Source organism: Dermochelys coriacea, chromosome 10, assembly GCF_009764565.3.
Source record: "Dermochelys coriacea isolate rDerCor1 chromosome 10, rDerCor1.pri.v4, whole genome shotgun sequence".
Taxonomy (NCBI): Eukaryota; Metazoa; Chordata; order Testudines; family Dermochelyidae; genus Dermochelys; species Dermochelys coriacea.
Genome location: NC_050077.1, coordinates 41846384 through 41864209, shown reverse-complemented (window position 1 = coordinate 41864209; position 17826 = coordinate 41846384). Strand labels below are relative to the sequence as shown.

General features: G+C 41.0%; 1 protein-coding gene across 1 annotated transcript in view; it reads right to left on the bottom strand.

Annotated features, from left to right (window-relative positions):
• The window catches only part of NPTN (neuroplastin), a 139598-nt gene that overhangs the window by 27214 nt on the left and 94558 nt on the right, over positions 1-17826 (bottom strand). The window contains exons 3-4 of the mRNA XM_038418787.2: positions 13792-13960; positions 8157-8251 (exon numbers count right to left, since the gene is read on the bottom strand). Of these exons, the coding sequence (XP_038274715.2) occupies positions 8157-8251; positions 13792-13960 (264 nt within the window). The remainder of the gene's footprint in view (positions 1-8156; positions 8252-13791; positions 13961-17826) is intronic.

The window sequence follows — 17826 nt, the reverse complement described above, 5'->3', positions numbered from 1 at the left end:
CTGACTTGATGTGTGATCTTGGACAAGCCACATGCTTTGCCTCAGTTTCCCCATTCAGAAAAACGGGCTAATAGCTTTCTCATTCATTACACCTCAGAGGTAATTTTTACGAAGTGCTTTTATGCATCTTATTTTTATTTCTACATCACAAAAAAGAGGAAAATAGTTCCTCAGTTTGAAGAAATTTTTAAAATAATGTGTAAGCAGATCAACAAGAAAGAGGGCCACTTTGAATTATACTTCACTTAGTAATAATTTTGTAACTAACAATTACGTTTGAGCCATTCTGAAAGCAAGAGGAAATTCTTTATATTACTAGCACCAACTTCCTGTTAGTTAGAAATTGCATCTCTCCATTTAGTGTATCCTGGAAGATAATCCAGTGACAGAGAAAGATGCTCTCCTAGGAAGACAAACTGGGTGCGAGCCCTTTCCCACCCCCATATCTTCGAACACTTAACTATGTCACAGCCACACAATACACAGCACCACAGGTGTCTGACATGGTATGTTTAGAACTGATTCCTGAAAGAAAACTTCCTTACAAGTACAAGTTTATAGTGCTGCTTTTGACCTGTGGATGGAATTTGGTCCCTATCTTCCAGTGAAGACAAAGGGAGCTGTGTGCACATATCTGTGGGTAGAAATTGATAAGTATGGAGTGCTGGTGCGCAGATGAAGAGTTCACAACCATGCCCAGTTTCCCTTAATCCTTTGAATTTTTAAATGGGGAAAATTACATGTCAAGCAAGCAGCTAAAAATACAAAGGGTTATGGGAATACAAAGGTGGCCTAGCAAAGGAAAATAGTGAGTCCAGTGCTCTTTCCATATTTACTATGCATAAAGCAGACCAGAAACGTTTTAGTCTCCCACCAATCGCATTAAAATTCTGATTTTGTCTAAGCTGAAAAACTGAGTAGAGAACTAATAAAACAGTGACATCAGAATAAAAATCTTTGCCCATCAACTGCTCAACTTTCAGTAAGGCAACCCCAAAATATAGTTTAGCATGGTGCGATCTTCCATGTTCATTTACACTGTCTACAACAAGGGAATTTGGGGATGGATGAGAAAAGAAAAATTCTGTGTCTTTAAAAGGAGACATAATATTTTTTATCTGCCTTTTGCAAATGAATGGTATCTTGGCTGATGTCTGCCAGATGTTTTTTGCTGGGTCTAGCAGGGCCTAATTGTTAGGGAGCGCAATACAAGCTGATGACAAAGTATGCAGGATGTCAAGCAGCTTGTGTTACAACTCCTTCATTTCTTTGAGGGGAATCTGTAGTGAGTCCGCTAGTCTCTTAGTAAGGTCCTGGAATTGTTTGAAGTCATCTGCCATGGTTGGTGGAGGAAGCATAACGGCTTCAACAGGAGAGGACGAGGAGATGTTTGTTGCTGAAGTGATCTCCTTGTCCAGTCTTGCTTCCTGTTCCTCAAAAGTCTCCTCTTGAGGATCACAAGCTGAGGGAGATTGTCTTCCTCTATCCCGATGTGAAACGCTCAAGATCCTAGAGAACTGTCTCTCTGCTCATGGGTCCCAGTACAGCCACTGAGGTGGTGCAAAGGACATTGGTGGTAACATCCAAGAGTGTCCATACCAAGTGGGTGTGCCTTGTCTTTTATGGCAGTACTGTGGCTCTGAGACTGTTCTGGGTGATTGGTCCCTTGATGTTGCCCTGGAGAGCTTTCCACTGAGAATGAATATATCTCATTCTCCTCTTCCTCGTTGCTCAATAGAGGTGGAGCAGTCAAGGAAGCTGACGGTGATTGTCTCGGCACTGTAGGGAATTCAGGAGACCGAGATGCAGTTGGTACTGCAGTTGTGCTGGTACCAAGGATTCTGGCGGAACAAACTGAGACCAACAGGTCTTTGGTGAAATGGAAATGGAATACCTGCGGTATTGTGGTAGCAGTCAGTACCGTTAAGGCCTGCCAAGAGGGGGCCTTCGACATAGAAGGAGTCAACGGTACTTGCAGTTTTCAGTGCTCTGAAGAGTGGAGAGAAGATGGTGTGGTCAAAGTGTTCAGTACCAAGGCTCATCTTGTCTCCAGCAATGCCATTTTAGTGGCACTAGTACACATTCTACTGCTCTTTTCCCCTGATGGTATTGATGTTCACGAGCCTGTGCCCTTCAGGTCTTTAGGTTTACTGGCAGTACTAGTACTTGAGAAGTCTCTAGCCTCATGGGGTCCCAGTCACAGGTCAGTTGTAACCAAGGTGGTTGACCTTGCTTTGGATCTCTTTTTTCCCCCGGTCAGTTCTTTAGTCTGGGGACTTATAGCTCGCTTTTTTGAACTTTTCTGAGAGGAATCACTAGGTTTCCTCTTTGCAGCCACTGGAGAGTGCTGCACAGAAGACGTTGATGTGATTGGTCTTGTCAGGGACTGCTGTGTCAGGGATGGGGAGGAGGGAAAGTTGTTCCGGATCTGGAGGCTCGTGTAAGTGAACTTTCCACCATGAGGAGTCTGAACTTCAGCTCATGGTTCTTTCTTACCCTTTATTTTAAATTTCAGGCAGAAAGTGCACTTCTGTGGTATGTGGGACTCTCCAAGGCAGCAATGCAGCAGAAATGGCCATTGCTAACTGTAATAGCTTCTCTGCAGGACAGAGAGCATTTAAACCCAGGAGCCAGGCATACCCTTTTCAGGTTTCACTTCCCAAAAGGGAAGAGATGAAGAAAATAAACTAACTAAGGACAGGGAGATAACTGTCTTCGAAAACAAAAAGAAAAAAAAATTTTAAATAAAAGGAGAATATTAACCTAATGGAAACATTACTAGCTACACTATTAACTGGAAATGAAATTCAGAAATAAATTGGATTCTGCTTACTCAAACAGCGCTCATTTAGCTTGACATATATATGGTAAAATTATTGCAGGGAAAGGAATAGAAAAAGACAAGCACCTCTGATGCTGTTTAGGTTACATCTTTACTGATGCCCCACAGCAAGTTGTTCTCAGATTTTATCTCATGAAAAAAAACACTATTTTGTTCTGTATGCAGGCACTTTCACATTCAGTATCTCATTTGCAAAGTTACATCTGCAGTTAAATATATTCATTTGATTGTGCTTAATTTATGAGTGCAAATACCCAATGTGCATACTCATGACCAGTCAAGTGCTAAATGGCCACATGTGCATGCTCAGACTCTATTTGTGCATCACATTGAGTATATATATGGACAAATAAATTAGGCACATGCAAATGTGTACACCTAACTTTGTTCCATAGGTAGCTTTTTGAGTTAGCTTGCTACATTATTTGAGCAATAAACATGCTAATCTACATTTCCTCCTGACAAGGCAATAGCAAAGTTAATTTCTTTGTTTTCAGCACTAATGCTAAAGCATAATAGTCTAGATCCAGAAGAATGATCTTTAAGTCTTGGTTCTGGAATTTTTGAACTACTATGCCATCGCAGTGTGAATATTAAAAAACTCCCATTGAACTGGCAACAAGGTTTATTAGTTGGGAGAAACCAGTATACTCGTAACATACAAATTAGTCACTTAGTTTCAGAGTAGCAGCCATGTTAGTCTGTATTCGCAAAAAGAAAAGGAGGACTTGTGGCACCTTAGAGACTAACACATTTATTTGAGCATAAGCTTTTGTAAGCTACAGCTCACTTTGATGCATCCGATGAAGTGAGCTGTAGCTCACGAAAGCTTATGCTCAAATAAATTTATTAGTCTAAGGTGCCACAAGTACTCCTTTTCTTTTTAGTCACTTAGTGACATTCTACATTTAAGAGGATGCATGTGACACCATATATGCTCCAGCTTTTATACAATGGTTCTTGCAGTAGCAATAACTTTAGTGAGTAATCATTTTCAACATAATAAATTGATATGCAGTTCTAGGAAGACATTGGTTCTGCAGTTAAACCCTGTAATCACCAGTAGCTTAGAAGACCCTCCTAAATACAATCCTATGTAGCCACTACACAGGAAAATAATTTATATTGTACAAAAGTTTTGAGTTTTCCTTCAACTAAAAAAATTTGCCTGCCACAATTTTCAGGATGTTTAACAAGAATTCTCCCATTCCTCCACACCCCATACTTTGTATGTCTACATATTTGTTTAATGCCTATTGGCCTAGGAATTAATAGTGATATTGTACGGAGTGGCTTCAGAATAGGGTTCAGGAGTCCTCTCAAGTTACTGACTGCTGTGCAATCTGCAAGCGTAACTCCTCCCGAGACTGGTGCTTAACAGCCATTAACTTATAATTGGTAATGATTACTCAGTCATAGGTATTTATACATAATTTCTATGGAAAGTGGTTAATGTAATTAACTATTTTTCTGCCTCTACCCTTTGTGCCAATGGTTCAATCTAAGAAACTGAGTTTTCCCTGTGAAAGCCACAATCCCATGTTTCTACCACTGCTCAGCAGTACCACCAGGTTTTCTCCATGTCTGCAGCTATCCTTGGGCAGCACAGTAACAGCACTTTTGGGCAATGCACAGCAGACATGCCAAACCCGTGAAAAAAAAACGTGGAAATTAGGCTTGTTTTTGGTTTAATTGGCTTGTGAGTTGCTTGTTGCTTCTTTATTTTGATCAGCTCCTGGCAAGCAGGGGCAAGGGCACTCTAGTCCCATAGAGTGTTAGGGTTCTTAGGGATTGGCTTGTTTTGGCCTTGTTTTGAAATGGGATTAGCTTGATTTTTGGCTCATTGTGAAAGTCGGAGTGCTTATTTACCGTGTGAAAGTTGATCTCTCTGATGCACAGCCCCATGCTGCATCTTTTGATAGAGTGCTCTAGGTTGGCCATCTTTTCCCCTTATCAAAGCTAAGACGCTTTCCTTCTCTCTGGCAATGACTTGTAAGGGTCACCCCTAAGAGCAGCCTAATTCAAAAGTTATTTTACATAAAGCAATAATTATTCAACAAGTTGAGCAAAATCACAGTAAACAAGATTAAGAGGCATAAAATCATGGCCAATCTAAATCCTGGAAAACAGGCTCACTAAATACGGCACAGTCTTCTATTAAACTGATTCAAGCAAAGCAATAGAACTTGCATTCTCAGAGTTAAAAGAACAGGAGTAGGTGGCACCTTAGAGACTAACGAATTTATTTGAGCATAAGCTTTCGTGGGCTACAGCCCACTTCATCGGATGCATAGAATGTAAGAGGCTAAATTAGCTAATTTACACTTGGTATGGGTACTTCCACCTTTTCATGTTTTCTGTATGTATAAATATCTTCTTACTGTATGCTTCATTCTATGCATCCGATGAAGCGGGCTGTAGCCCACGAAAGCTTATGCTCAAATAAATTTGTTAGTCTCTAAGGTGCCACAAGTACTGCTGTTCTTTTTGCTGATACAGACGAACACGGCTGCTAATCTGAAACCATTCTTAGAGTTGTGTGACAGTGCTCAAATTTCATTCAGACTCCTGATCAGCAGCGAATTTCTTCTTCCTCTCTCCTCCCACACAAACTGCCCTCTTGCCTTCCTAATTACGTTTTCCTAATTATATATTTTAGAGAGCTTATCACCACTTTCTCCTTATGAGCACAATACCCAACGTTTAACAAAAATCCACTATCTCTAGATAGTCTTTATGTAAAGAGCCGCTCTCCGAGCCCACTGCAAAAAGGAATCCTTTGAAGAGAGGCACGCATTTGACAGTATTTTTTCATACATCTTGACCAGAATACAATCTTTTTAATATGGCAATAGTTTTAAGTCTCAGGAAATTGTTTTCTTTCTTTGTCTGAAGGTATTAGAACAACATAACTCACTTTTAACCATGATTTTACAGTTATGTTTTCTTAATTTTATTTTAATATCAAATAAGTTGTCTCTTGTACTGCACAGTCTGTTACCTCCACTTTCCTGCTATGCTTAATTCAGTAGCTCAGCCATACAACATATCTTCAGTCAGGGGCAGAGAAGTTCACCAAGGGAAGGTCATGCCTGACTAATCTAATCGCCTTTTATGATGAGATTACTGGTTCTGTGGATGAAGGGAAAGCAGTGGATGTATTGTTTCTTGACTTTAGCAAAGCTTTTGACACGGTCTCCCACAGCATTCTTGTCAGCAAGTTAAGGAAGTATGGGCTGGATGAATGCACTATAAGGTGGGTAGAAAGCTGGCTAGATTGTCGGGCTCAACGGGTAGTGATCAATGGCTCCATGTCTAGTTGGCAGCCGGTGTCAAGTGGAGTGCCCCAGGGGTCGGTCCTGGGGCCCGTTTTGTTCAATATCTTCATAAATGATCTGGAGGATGGTGTGGATTGCACTCTCAGCAAATTTGCGGATGATACTAAACTGGGAGGAGTGGTAGATACGCTGGAGGGGAGGGATAGGATACAGAAGGACCTAGACAAATTGGAGGATTGGGCCAAAAGAAATCTAATGAGGTTCAATAAGGATAAATGCAGGGTCCTGCACTTAGGATGGAAGAATCCAATGCACCGCTACAGACTAGGGACCGAATGGCTCGGCAGCAGTTCTGCGGAAAAGGACCTAGGGGTGACAGTGGACGAGAAGCTGGATATGAGTCAGCAGTGTGCCCTTGTTGCCAAGAAGGCCAATGGCATTTTGGGTTGTATAAGTAGGGGCATAGCGAGCAGATCGAGGGACGTGATCGTTCCCCTCTATTCGACACTGGTGAGGCCTCATCTGGAGTACTGTGTCCAGTTTTGGGCCCCACACTACAGGAAGGATGTGGATAAATTGGAAAGAGTACAACGAAGGGCAACGAAAATGATTAGGGGTCTAGAGCACATGACTTATGAGGAGAGGCTGAGGGAGCTGGGATTGTTTAGTCTGCAGAAGAGAAGAATGAGGGGGGATTTGATAGCTGCTTTCAACTACCTGAAAGGGGGTTTCAAAGAGGATGGCTCTAGACTGTTCTCAATGGTAGCAGATGACAGAACGAGGAGTAATGGTCTCAAGTTGCAATGGGGGAGGTTTAGATTGGATATTAGGAAAAACTTTTTCACTAAGAGGGTGGTGAAACACTGGAATGCGTTACCTAGGGAGGTGGTAGAATCTCCTTCCTTAGAGGTTTTTAAGGTCAGGCTTGACAAAGCCCTGGCTGGGATGATTTAACTGGGACTTGGTCCTGCTTTGAGCAGGGGGTTGGACTAGATGACCTTCTGGGGTCCCTTCCAACCCTGATATTCTATGATTCTATGATTCTAAGTTCCTGATGTATCCATAAACAGTGTTTGACTTTGCTGAGGGCCTTCCTTAGGTAATACCACAGGAACATATCAAATAACTGAGGTCAGAAGCTACCACCAGGGATACCAAAAAAACCAACAACCCATTTAGAAGACAATGATCTGTCTTCCCTTGTTACTTGCCATTAGGACTGGAACAACAACAACAACAACAGACAAAACTTTACACTTTTTAATTAAGCTTGAGGATGGGTTAGAAACAGAACCCTTTCAATGTAAGTTTAGGGACTCAGTCTATGACAGACATATGTAAAAGCAAAGGGCAATACAAAAGCTGAAAGGGAGTGAAGTTTACATAGTTGGTTATGAGGATTTTGGACCTTGCAGACTACTTAGCTGCCTTTTCTTCTAACTGACCAAGCTCTAATCTGTTTTTTCATTAGTGCACCAAGTCCAGTTTTAAGTTCTGAAGCAGTTTATACACCTACTGTTAAATGGATAGGGCAGGAAAAAGGGCCACATGCGTGGGGAATAACTGAGAAACCAGTGCCAACATTTGGTTCAGGTAACCTCTGCAAACTGAACCCATACCTTGCCACCAATGGAATGAAGACTCGAGAGAGAAATCTAGAGCGTGACAACCTAAACTGGTTTACTTTATTTAGTTGCTGGGTTCATACCATTTCCATTCAGTATCCACAAAAGGGACAGAAAAGTTATCATTATACACTGCAAAGCAGTCATAGTGGGGTACAGTTTACTGTAATGCCATGAACCAAAGGATGTGCCTCCAAAAGTCATATGAGCAACTATGATGCCAGTGTGGATGCAAAACATTATTTCGTGATAAGCTAACACAAGGGAAGTAACTCAAGGGAGTGTCACTTGCATTAATTATGTAGTATGGACAAACCCGGAGAAGACTAATGACAAAGAGAACCCAGAAGAGAAGAAAGGAAAGAGCACTGCTCAGACATAGCTTTCAGGAGAGAGAAAAACCAAAAATACCTTTCACTTCTATAGTGGCGTTGGCTACAGGCGAGTTAGCAAACATGAACACACACAAGTATTCCCCCGACTCATCTGCTCTGAGTTTCAAAATCCTGTAGGTACAAGGAGAGAATGTGTGTTAGAGGTATTGGGAATTATTTTTAGCAACTGAAAGATGCCAGGCAACCAAAATATATTGGAGATTTTCATTTTTTAATCTGAATTTCAGAATGGTATCACAAACTGGTAAAACTGTGTTGAGTAATTATGATTTTATCCTGCAGTATAAATATATGTTGTATTTGCAAAGTATTCCCTCAGCAATAAAATACACAAACTAACACACTAGAATGACAATCAGTATTAATATTTCCACACATGAGGACTTTTCACTGTCTTCTCCATTCCCTCTGTTAGCTCTGTTCTTGTGAGCCAGCTAGGATAATGCTACAGTCCTAGTTTTGGAGACTAAAAATATCAAAGATATTTTATACTTAAAGCCTAGGAACCTTCAATGTCACAAGAAAAGCTTTGACTCAATTGCATGCAGTAAGTTCTTCATCTAATAAGATGTATTTGCTAAGTTCAGTTGATATTTAGCCTACAAACAGCTTGAGGGTCAGGTAAATAAATGTGCTTTGTCCTGCAATATTAAACACAGAAGTCACATATTCACTATGCCTAAAGCAAATGTTGCTAATGTTTCTCCCACCCCTCCCTTTACTTAAAGGTACCCAACCCCCTTACAGAAAGGAAGTAATGTGCAGATGATCAGAAAGCCTACAAAAGATATTTCCAGTAAAAGAGCTATTGAATAGCACAGAGCAATTGTCAAGATTCTTAGAAGCAGCCAGTGAATTTAACATGATACAGCACTTTGAGATTCTCTGATAAAAGAAGCTAGTGCAGTGTATCAATATCAAGCCTCCATACCCCCCTTTTACACAGCAGTAAATTAAAGGTTCTTCTACACTAGAGAAAGAATGGGTGCCTACTATATTACCTATGGTTCCTAGAGACAATTGCCTTCATGGATTCAGATTGCAGGCAATGTGTAGCTTGGGGGCAGAAACTTGAAACTTTGAACAACACTGTCCATTGATGCTGCAAGTGCACCCTGCCTATATCCTTGTACCACAATACCCAAGGACAACTCCAGCCAAACAATTCCTCCCATTAAATATCAAGAATTTACGGTAAGACTTGGAAATAATGGGGAAGAAGGGCAGGTAATACTTAGCTCCATACAGATAATCAATCACTTTGAAGCGCTACAGTTACTATGGTAAGCAACAGTTTTCTTTGAGCACTGCCTGCATGAATCCCCACTGGAGGAGGTTGACGAGCAGCTCCCAGACCTAAAGGAGATGGGTTTAAGGAAGCTTACTTGAATAAAAAGAACAGGAGTACTTGTGGCACCTTAGAGACTAACAAATTTATTTATGGCTGGAGCTCTGTCCATGCTTTCATATGTTAATACTCTCTGGAATCCCCTTAGCCTCTAGATTAGATGCTTAGTTTGACAGGGAACTCTGGCAATCTTTATTCCAGTAACAGAGTAGCAGCTGTGTTGGTCTATATTAGCAAAAAGAACAGGAGTACTTGTGGCACCTTAGACACTAACAAATTTATTTGAGCATAAGCTTTCGTGGGCTACAGCCCACTTCATCGGATGCATAGAATGGAATATATAGTAAGAAGATATTTTTATTATATTTTATTACATTATTACTATATGTTCCATTCTATGCATCCGATGAAGTGAGCTGTAGCCCACGAAAGCTTATGCTCAAATAAATTTGTTAGTGTCTAAGGTGCCACAAGTACTCCTGTTCTTTTTGCTAATATAGACCAACACAGCTGCTACTCTGTTACTGGAATAAAGATTGCCAGAGTTCCCTGTCAAACTAAGCATCTAATCTAGAGGCTAAGGGGATTCCAGAGAGTATTAACATATGAAAGCATGGACAGAGCTCCAGCCATTCACATCTCCGCGATGGAAAAAGTTTTGTGACATGAAGCAGAGACTGCTTTACACCTTGTGGAATGTACCCTAACACCTGGAATCCCTCTTAGTTGTTAGCCTCTAGTGGAAATGGACTGACTTCTATTATTTTCATGAGTCACAAATACTTATGATTTTCCAGATCACATTGCAACTTAGAGCCATGTTAACAAAGAAACCATGCAGCTGACGTTCTCCTGATGACAAATGGGGATTTACTTCAACCTCTCTGTTTCCTTCCCACCCCCGGTCCCCCCCAAAAAGAGATACCCAACTACTTTACAGAAGGATTTGTGGTGTTGCAGAAGGACCAACTTTCACCATGAAAGGCCATGGATCAGCCTTTAGTTCCTGGATCTCAGGATCCTGAGCCAGCATGATCGCCACCAAGAATTCAGCCTTCCATGAGATGATGATGATGAAGATGAAGAAGAAAAGAACGTTCTATCAATCACTCAATTGGCTGTTAATTTAGGAAGTATCATAGAACCATAGAATATCAGGGTTGGAACGGACCTCAGGAGGTCATGTAGTCCAACTCCCTGCTCAAAGCAGGACCAATCCCCAACTAAATCATCCCAGCCAGGGCTTTGTCAAGCCTGACCTTAAAAACTTCTAAGGAAGGAGATTCCACCACCTCCCTAGGTAACGCATTTCAGTGTTTCACCACCCTCCTAGTGAAAAAGTTTTTCCTAATATCCAACCTAAACCTCCCCCACTGCAACTTGAGACCATTACTCCTCGTTCTGTCACCTGCTACCACTGAGAACAGTCTAGATCCATCCTCTTTGAAACCCCCTTTCAGATAGTTGAAAGCAGCTATCAAATCCCCCCTCATTCTTCTCTTCCGCAGAAATACTATATTTGAGTCCTAGACCTTCCCGGAGAGAATGAAATACATGAAGCAGACCCTTTTAAAACTCAACATAGGATGAAATAATACAGCAGACCTTTATACCAGCGAGAGAAAGTGATGCATTTACTAAACTGAAGGAGAGACCTAGTTTTCTGAAACTGTAGCAAGAGCATGTATGCAGTGTCTGAACATCGGAATGGAAGCTAAGGGAGAACCAGATCCTTTATGTTCAACCCAGGTCGAAAAATGTGCTTGCTTGGCTCCAAGTGGCCACCAGCACAGGTTTTTCTACTTTCTGCTGAGGCTGTCTGCCAGGATGATGGAAAGCTATGTCTGTTGTGATGAATGCACCAGGTTACACGAGAGTCCCAAATGGGGACTGCTCTGCTGCCTAATACATCTATGTTGTACTGTCATTTAAAATTTGGAGAGGTTGCCCTTCAAATGGCCAGCGGGCTGCTCTCCATTCCAGGATGTTTATGTAGAGATTGGTCATTTCCTGTGCCCAAAGGCCTTGGATTGTGAGCTAACCTGGGTGTGCTACTTATCATTAACATAGCAGACAGTGGAGATGTCATGAAAGGGATGGAATGCCGCTGAGAACATGTTCTGTTTCATGCTCCCATAACAGGAAGAGTAAATGTCAGACCAGGTCATCCAGATGAGGCCAGTTCAGGGTTGGTTGGAAACAGTGCAATGGTCTCAGAGTTTGGCCATAGAAGTGATAAGCTGTAAAACAGTAAACTACAAAAACTACCTCTAGATGTTTTTAAACAGCAATATATACAAAACTACATTTTCCTGAAAATGACTGATGGGAAAGTGATGGACACTGCTGGAAAAGATGTTACTTACCAGGAGATGTTATTTGAGTCACCTCTCTATTTGCACCTGTGGGATATGGACCCTCTGGTGTCTAGCCGCAGAACTGCCCTGAAAAGCCATGTGTTAAGGGATGCATGGAAGATCTTGCACTAGAGTGATGGCATCACTCTACTTTAAGGAACAGAGTGCACTCCCCAATGGCCTCATTTCCTTCTCCCTAGCCATAGAGCCCTGATGCTCTCGTGACAGAACTCTTAGGTGGTAGGGAAGATGGGTGGGTAGCATGAATATGCAGAGGTAACTCATGAACAGCTACAGGCAAGTAACCTTTTTCTTTGAGGACTTGTGTGCATTTCCTCTTGTGGAAGATTAACAAGAAGTGCCGTTTCAGGATGACGGTCGGTGAAGTGTTCTTAACTAAATATGGACCTGTAGCCCTGCTCTCCCCATCTGAATGCAATGCTAAATTCAGGGAGGTTGTCTGGTGAAACTGTACAACAAACTCAAAGCTGCTGAATTGCATTGCATATCCCCACCTGCTTAAGCCACTGATGCAGAAGTAGCTCTTGTTGAGTGGCTCTCATGGAACAGATCTTTGAACCAAAGGGCCATGGTTTTCTAGCTACGCTTAGTGGACAGACTATGTACACTAAGCTATCCTATTCTACTCTACACTAACTACAAGGAGATCAATTAAACTAAGGAAAGAGCTAGCCTGAGGAAACATAGGAGAGTTCTGTATGCTCTCTTTTGGAACAACAAGGGAACTGAGGCAGTTGCGCTCCCATACATAGAGTATGTTGATGACATCACCATTGCACAAGATGTCTTGTGCACACCCCCAATGGATGTGGCTTTTCAAGGTAGTTTCACAGTTCAGTGCCAGGGGAGCCACACCTCACACAAATTTTTCCTTACTGCAAACATCATACAGAAGGACATGAGTGGGATTTGGGGCATCACCCTCTTATACACCTTTGGACAGGAGATGCTAGGACAGAGGTATGGTTAGCATATTCAAAATTCGAATCTCATGAGATCAACGTGTGCACGCCAATCATAGAGGGAACTCATGAAAATAATGCTTAAAGAATACTGGCATGTCACGGTATAGACTCAAGCGTATGGAAATACTGGTCACAAATGTTACAGGCTCCAGTACTAATGCACTAGCTCTATAGATTTGCCAATTTTGGTTGGATAGATTCCTGGAGATTTCATCACATGACAATCTTTAATTAAGGATTAATCTTTAATTCCTGGAAACTCCAGGACAATCCTGGAGGGTTGGCAACAATAAGCTCTGAGCAGAGTTCGGTCTAAAATCTTACTGTGCTGATAAAAATGAGACATTCAGGCAGCTGCAATAGTTCAATTATCTCATCCATAATTAGCAATTCCATAACACTCCTGTCTATACTTCAATGACAGCTCAGAGCACTGGCTTTCATCTGTCAAGGCCCAGAGGATGTCTCCATCTGTCAAAGCCAAGCTGGTGGTAATCTCAGCTCAGACCAGCTCTTCTGTTCAGGCACAATATGCACAGATTCAAAAACACGTTCTGCAATGTATGTAACAGGATATTGTACAATATATAGTACACTCAGCTGAGAAAGGAAACCATTATCTGCACTTCTATCCATACAATACACACCTGCTCCAAGAAAGTTCTAAAGAGCTGTCCTTAAATTATAGAATAGGTGCACATACTGTGGGGATATGAACTACTCAGGATAGCTATGGAGAACACTGATCCCTTTCAGAATTAGCTTTTTCTAGAACTATTTAGTTATTCTGTTTAGCTTAGAACACCCCACTCCTGCAGATGAATCTCATGCAAACTGTCCGGCCACCCCGTAGCAGAGATGTGAACAGAACCCTGAAGTCCTGACTTTATCCCCTACTTTAAATCATAAGGCCACCACGTTTATGCTATAGTGAAGAGATGTCTCCTCTTACAGACTTACTTGTGCTCTGTGGTGTTGGAATTCTTCTTAGTGCCAGAAATTTCTTCCCCATTTTTCACCCAATAGCTGTAAGTGAGGGGGCTGGGGCTTGTGGTGAGGTTACATTGCAGGACGATGGGAGAACTATACTGGTGAATGTTCACATCATCACTGGCATTGATCCTGGGCTCTGGAACAAAGTGCACATTAAAGAGAGTCATAAATCTCAGCTAACAACTGCACCTCAAATCCAGGTCTAATGGTCAGCTGGGAGATGGGGAGGGAAGAGTCTACTGCTTCACTAATTTGGGAGACAAAGAAAGAATCACAAACAGCTGATCACTAGTGAAGGCAACAGTTTAAGGACCAGTTCCCCTATATAAAGAATAAAAATTTTAGATTCTTCACTTTCACACTTCAAACAACCTCTACACACCTCGGAGTAAGTTTTTTACAAATCTTTTGCATATGGTGGAATGCAAAGAGGTAAGTTGCATATTTGGTGACTATGCAAGCAAAATCAGCTTCTTTTCCTAACCTCCTGAAGGAAGTCTGGGCAATATAATGCAGTTTTATTCATTCAGAATAAAGCAAACCCCTTTCTATATGCAGAAACTTCAAGCAAAAACAGTCTGCTTTGGTGAATAATATGCACCTCTTTGGGTACCCAGTTCCCAGGAAGAAACCACATGTCAAGAGTCTTAGGAACAAGGCCATGTCTATAAGGGGGATATGCTCTCATTATTGCCATCAGTGTAGCTGCAATAGTACAAATCCCTACTGGAAATGGGCAGAATTGCTTTTTCTGCTGGTCTTATTCCCACTTGAAGTTAAGGCTGCACCAGTGCAAACTGGTTTATAAACAGTTTTTATCCTGTCCACATGAGGGTGCTGCTTCACCAACTGGTAGCCTTTGAAGGCTGAAACTGGAGCAAATCCCCAGTGTAGACAAGTATGCCAAAGCCCTAGTCCTCATTTTAGTCATCAGATAAGTCTTCCCGCAAAGTGGGTAGACAAGACTTGACATTCCTGATATTTTTAAAGTTAAAAATCTAGCAGATTTTTTAAAAAGAAGCTTTTAAGCTTTCTTTATACACTGTAAAGACAAAATATTCTCTCTCTTTTGCAGGCCATCTTTAACTCTGGCCCTATAGTTGCATTCCACACTTAGGCCAGAAGACCCTGATCAGTTGTGTCCATGACACTCAGCATTGTGCTGTTGCGCACATTATATGAATTACAACTGTATGCAAGTTAGTTGCACAGTATAATCCACATCCATCTTTTCAGCATATACTAAGTACTGGAGAGGAAAGGGGAATCTCTGGCTCCTGTTGGGAGGGGGTATACAGAATCTCTGGCCAGAGAGAAAAAGGAAACATTGTTTTCTGTTGACCTCATTAGTTGACACAAGTTGGTGGAGAAGGGACTGTATGGCTGGGCAGAAGGGCAGCCAACAAGGGAGGTGAGTTGGTACTTTGTAGCCCATACTGGAAACAGCATTTGTAGTTGAGGGGAGAATCTCCAACTTGTACAGTAGTTGGACGGTGAAAAGGTTTGTTTATTTTAAAATAAAGGGGGAAGAATAGATTTCCTATCTTCACTCAATTGAGTTTGACTGGGAATGTCTTTAGTTTTATTTAATAGGAATCATTTTCTTGTTCACTTGAACAGAATTTGCTTTCAACACTGAGTCCCAGTGGTAGTCCGCTGACAAGTTTTTAGTTATTTTCTGAAGCCTTGAATATCTCACATTTCAGTCCTAAGTAGCAGTGTGAGAACTTATAAATTGTACGAGTCCAACCATATATCTGAGGCCTTGCAGAAATTAGCACTGGGAACTTGGACATTATGAATTTTCTCCTTAAATTTAAAAGTGGCATTATGCACAATTAAGGACTAATATCCACAACCACCAAATTTTGAAAGCTGGCCATTGGAGCTATGAGTGGACAAAATGCCTTTCCAAAACTGCAAAGCAAGGATTTTTTTTTTACTGAGACTAAGAAAAGATCTTATCTACCTTCAAACTAAAAAATTATTAAGCATGAGAAATCACAGGTTTAAAAGATGAGAGAACTTCTGGTGGTTAGGCTTGGAAAAATGCTAATATCTCAGAATACAAGAACTTCCTTTGCATTCCAAACAGTAGGAGAGAAAACTGCAGATGGGTTGCCAGGTGTGGGTGTGATTTATACAAACACATTCATACAATTCCTGATTAACGTTTCATAACGATGTCTGAAAATTAATGAAGAATATTTATTCCAATTGGTTCCATATATCTTGCTGACAGCTATTTTAAACACATTTGGAGTATGGATTAAGTCACACCATACAGTCTTCTGAAGTCTCATCTGTAAAGCACTTGGAAAGCAAATTATTAACGCAAATTATTAAATTGAATCGGAAAAAAAACAAGGCACCATGAAGGTTGTATTGTTATTCATAATGTAACATTAATCTCTACAATAACATAGTACTTGCCCTTCTTGGGGCTGCCCAGCGAGGCAAAGAGAGAAATCTGACTACTGATGACCAATAAGCTCCTTACTTCACCATTTGATATGTGTATATCTTTTTCTTCCTAATTCTACGAGGTTGGCTATGCAAACTCCCTCTTGCAGTTACTTAGAAGTCCCAATATTAACCACCCCATCCCAGACACAATATTGCCGCTATCAAAATGCTGGAGTTCCTTCTGTCCTTTCTTGTAGAAACTTTATTACTGTCCATCAGCTGCAACTCTGCCCCACTATGTCCTGCAATAGGAATTTTACCTGTGCAAGGACTACAAGATCAGGTCCTAGATGGAGGAAAATCATTTGTTTACCACTCCACCACTACTCTCCTCTCCCTTCATACCCCAATATCATCCCCAATGAGCAAGCACACAAGATTTTTTCACCTGAACAAAAAATACTATCAGCTGTGAAAATACCCCTTTGAAGCAACATAAACTCAATTTCTGGGAATTTTGTAAACAGACATCAGCTTTACTAGAACTGACTGATACTTGCTTCTGTTTTACAGCTTTTCATTCAATATGAAAAGAAATATCTTCAGTTTTATTTATGTCAATGAACTATAAATAGCATTTTCATGTCAAAAGAGGAAACTTGTAAAACAAGTGTACTGGCCACTGTAATAGTGAACTGGATATGTTTAAACAGAGTCATTAGTAGAGGCAGTCTGATGCTGTCTGCAGTACACTGGACTGAAGCCATGGACACACTATGGTGGTGGTTAGAGTGCACCCTGAGGGACTCTGGAATGGAAAGCAGAGAATGTTACAAGCATCATACCTTCAAAAAGCAAGTAATGGAAAACAGTTTTAACCTAGTCCAGTTTTAATTTTTAAAAACAGAACTAAAAAATTTGTGTAATAGAGACTTAATCCAGAAATCCTTTGGGAATTGCTTTATTTTCCAAATGTTTTTCATATTCAGCCAATAATGGACCATTTTAGGTCTGCTTTTCAGACTGTAAGTTGACCACCTGGCGCTCAGAACAAACAAGCTACTTGGGACTTTAATGGCTATCTCTGCCAGTTTAGACCTATTCTTACCCGCCTGTCAGTTACATAGTAATGTTTGTGATATTTATAGGTGGTCACTTAACAGTTTGTGAAGCTGAATGAAATAATGGGAACCAAGTGAACAAGCAGCCTTTTTACAGGACTTGTTGGGAGCTTTCATATCCATCCTGGGAATATATGGAAATTACTAAACAGATGTTTGAAGAAAGAAGAGTTAAAGATTGAGAATGTAACTTAAAGTTTCCTGACGGCTGATCACTTTAAGTATTAAAATGTAAGCAGAAGACACTAACGTTTCATCAATCTGTAAGAAAGCAGACAAGCAAGCAGGCATTGCTGTTTAGTTCTGAGGAGATAATGCATTGTGGAAGGGGTTAGGTGTACATAAAAAAAAGCCATCCCACTCCAAAAAGGAACATCCTGAAGATCCTCATAGGAAAATCCTCCCCGTACCTCACGTTTGAGATGTCAATTTTATATGAGCAGTGGTTTTAAAATAAGTGCATCCTACTGGAATC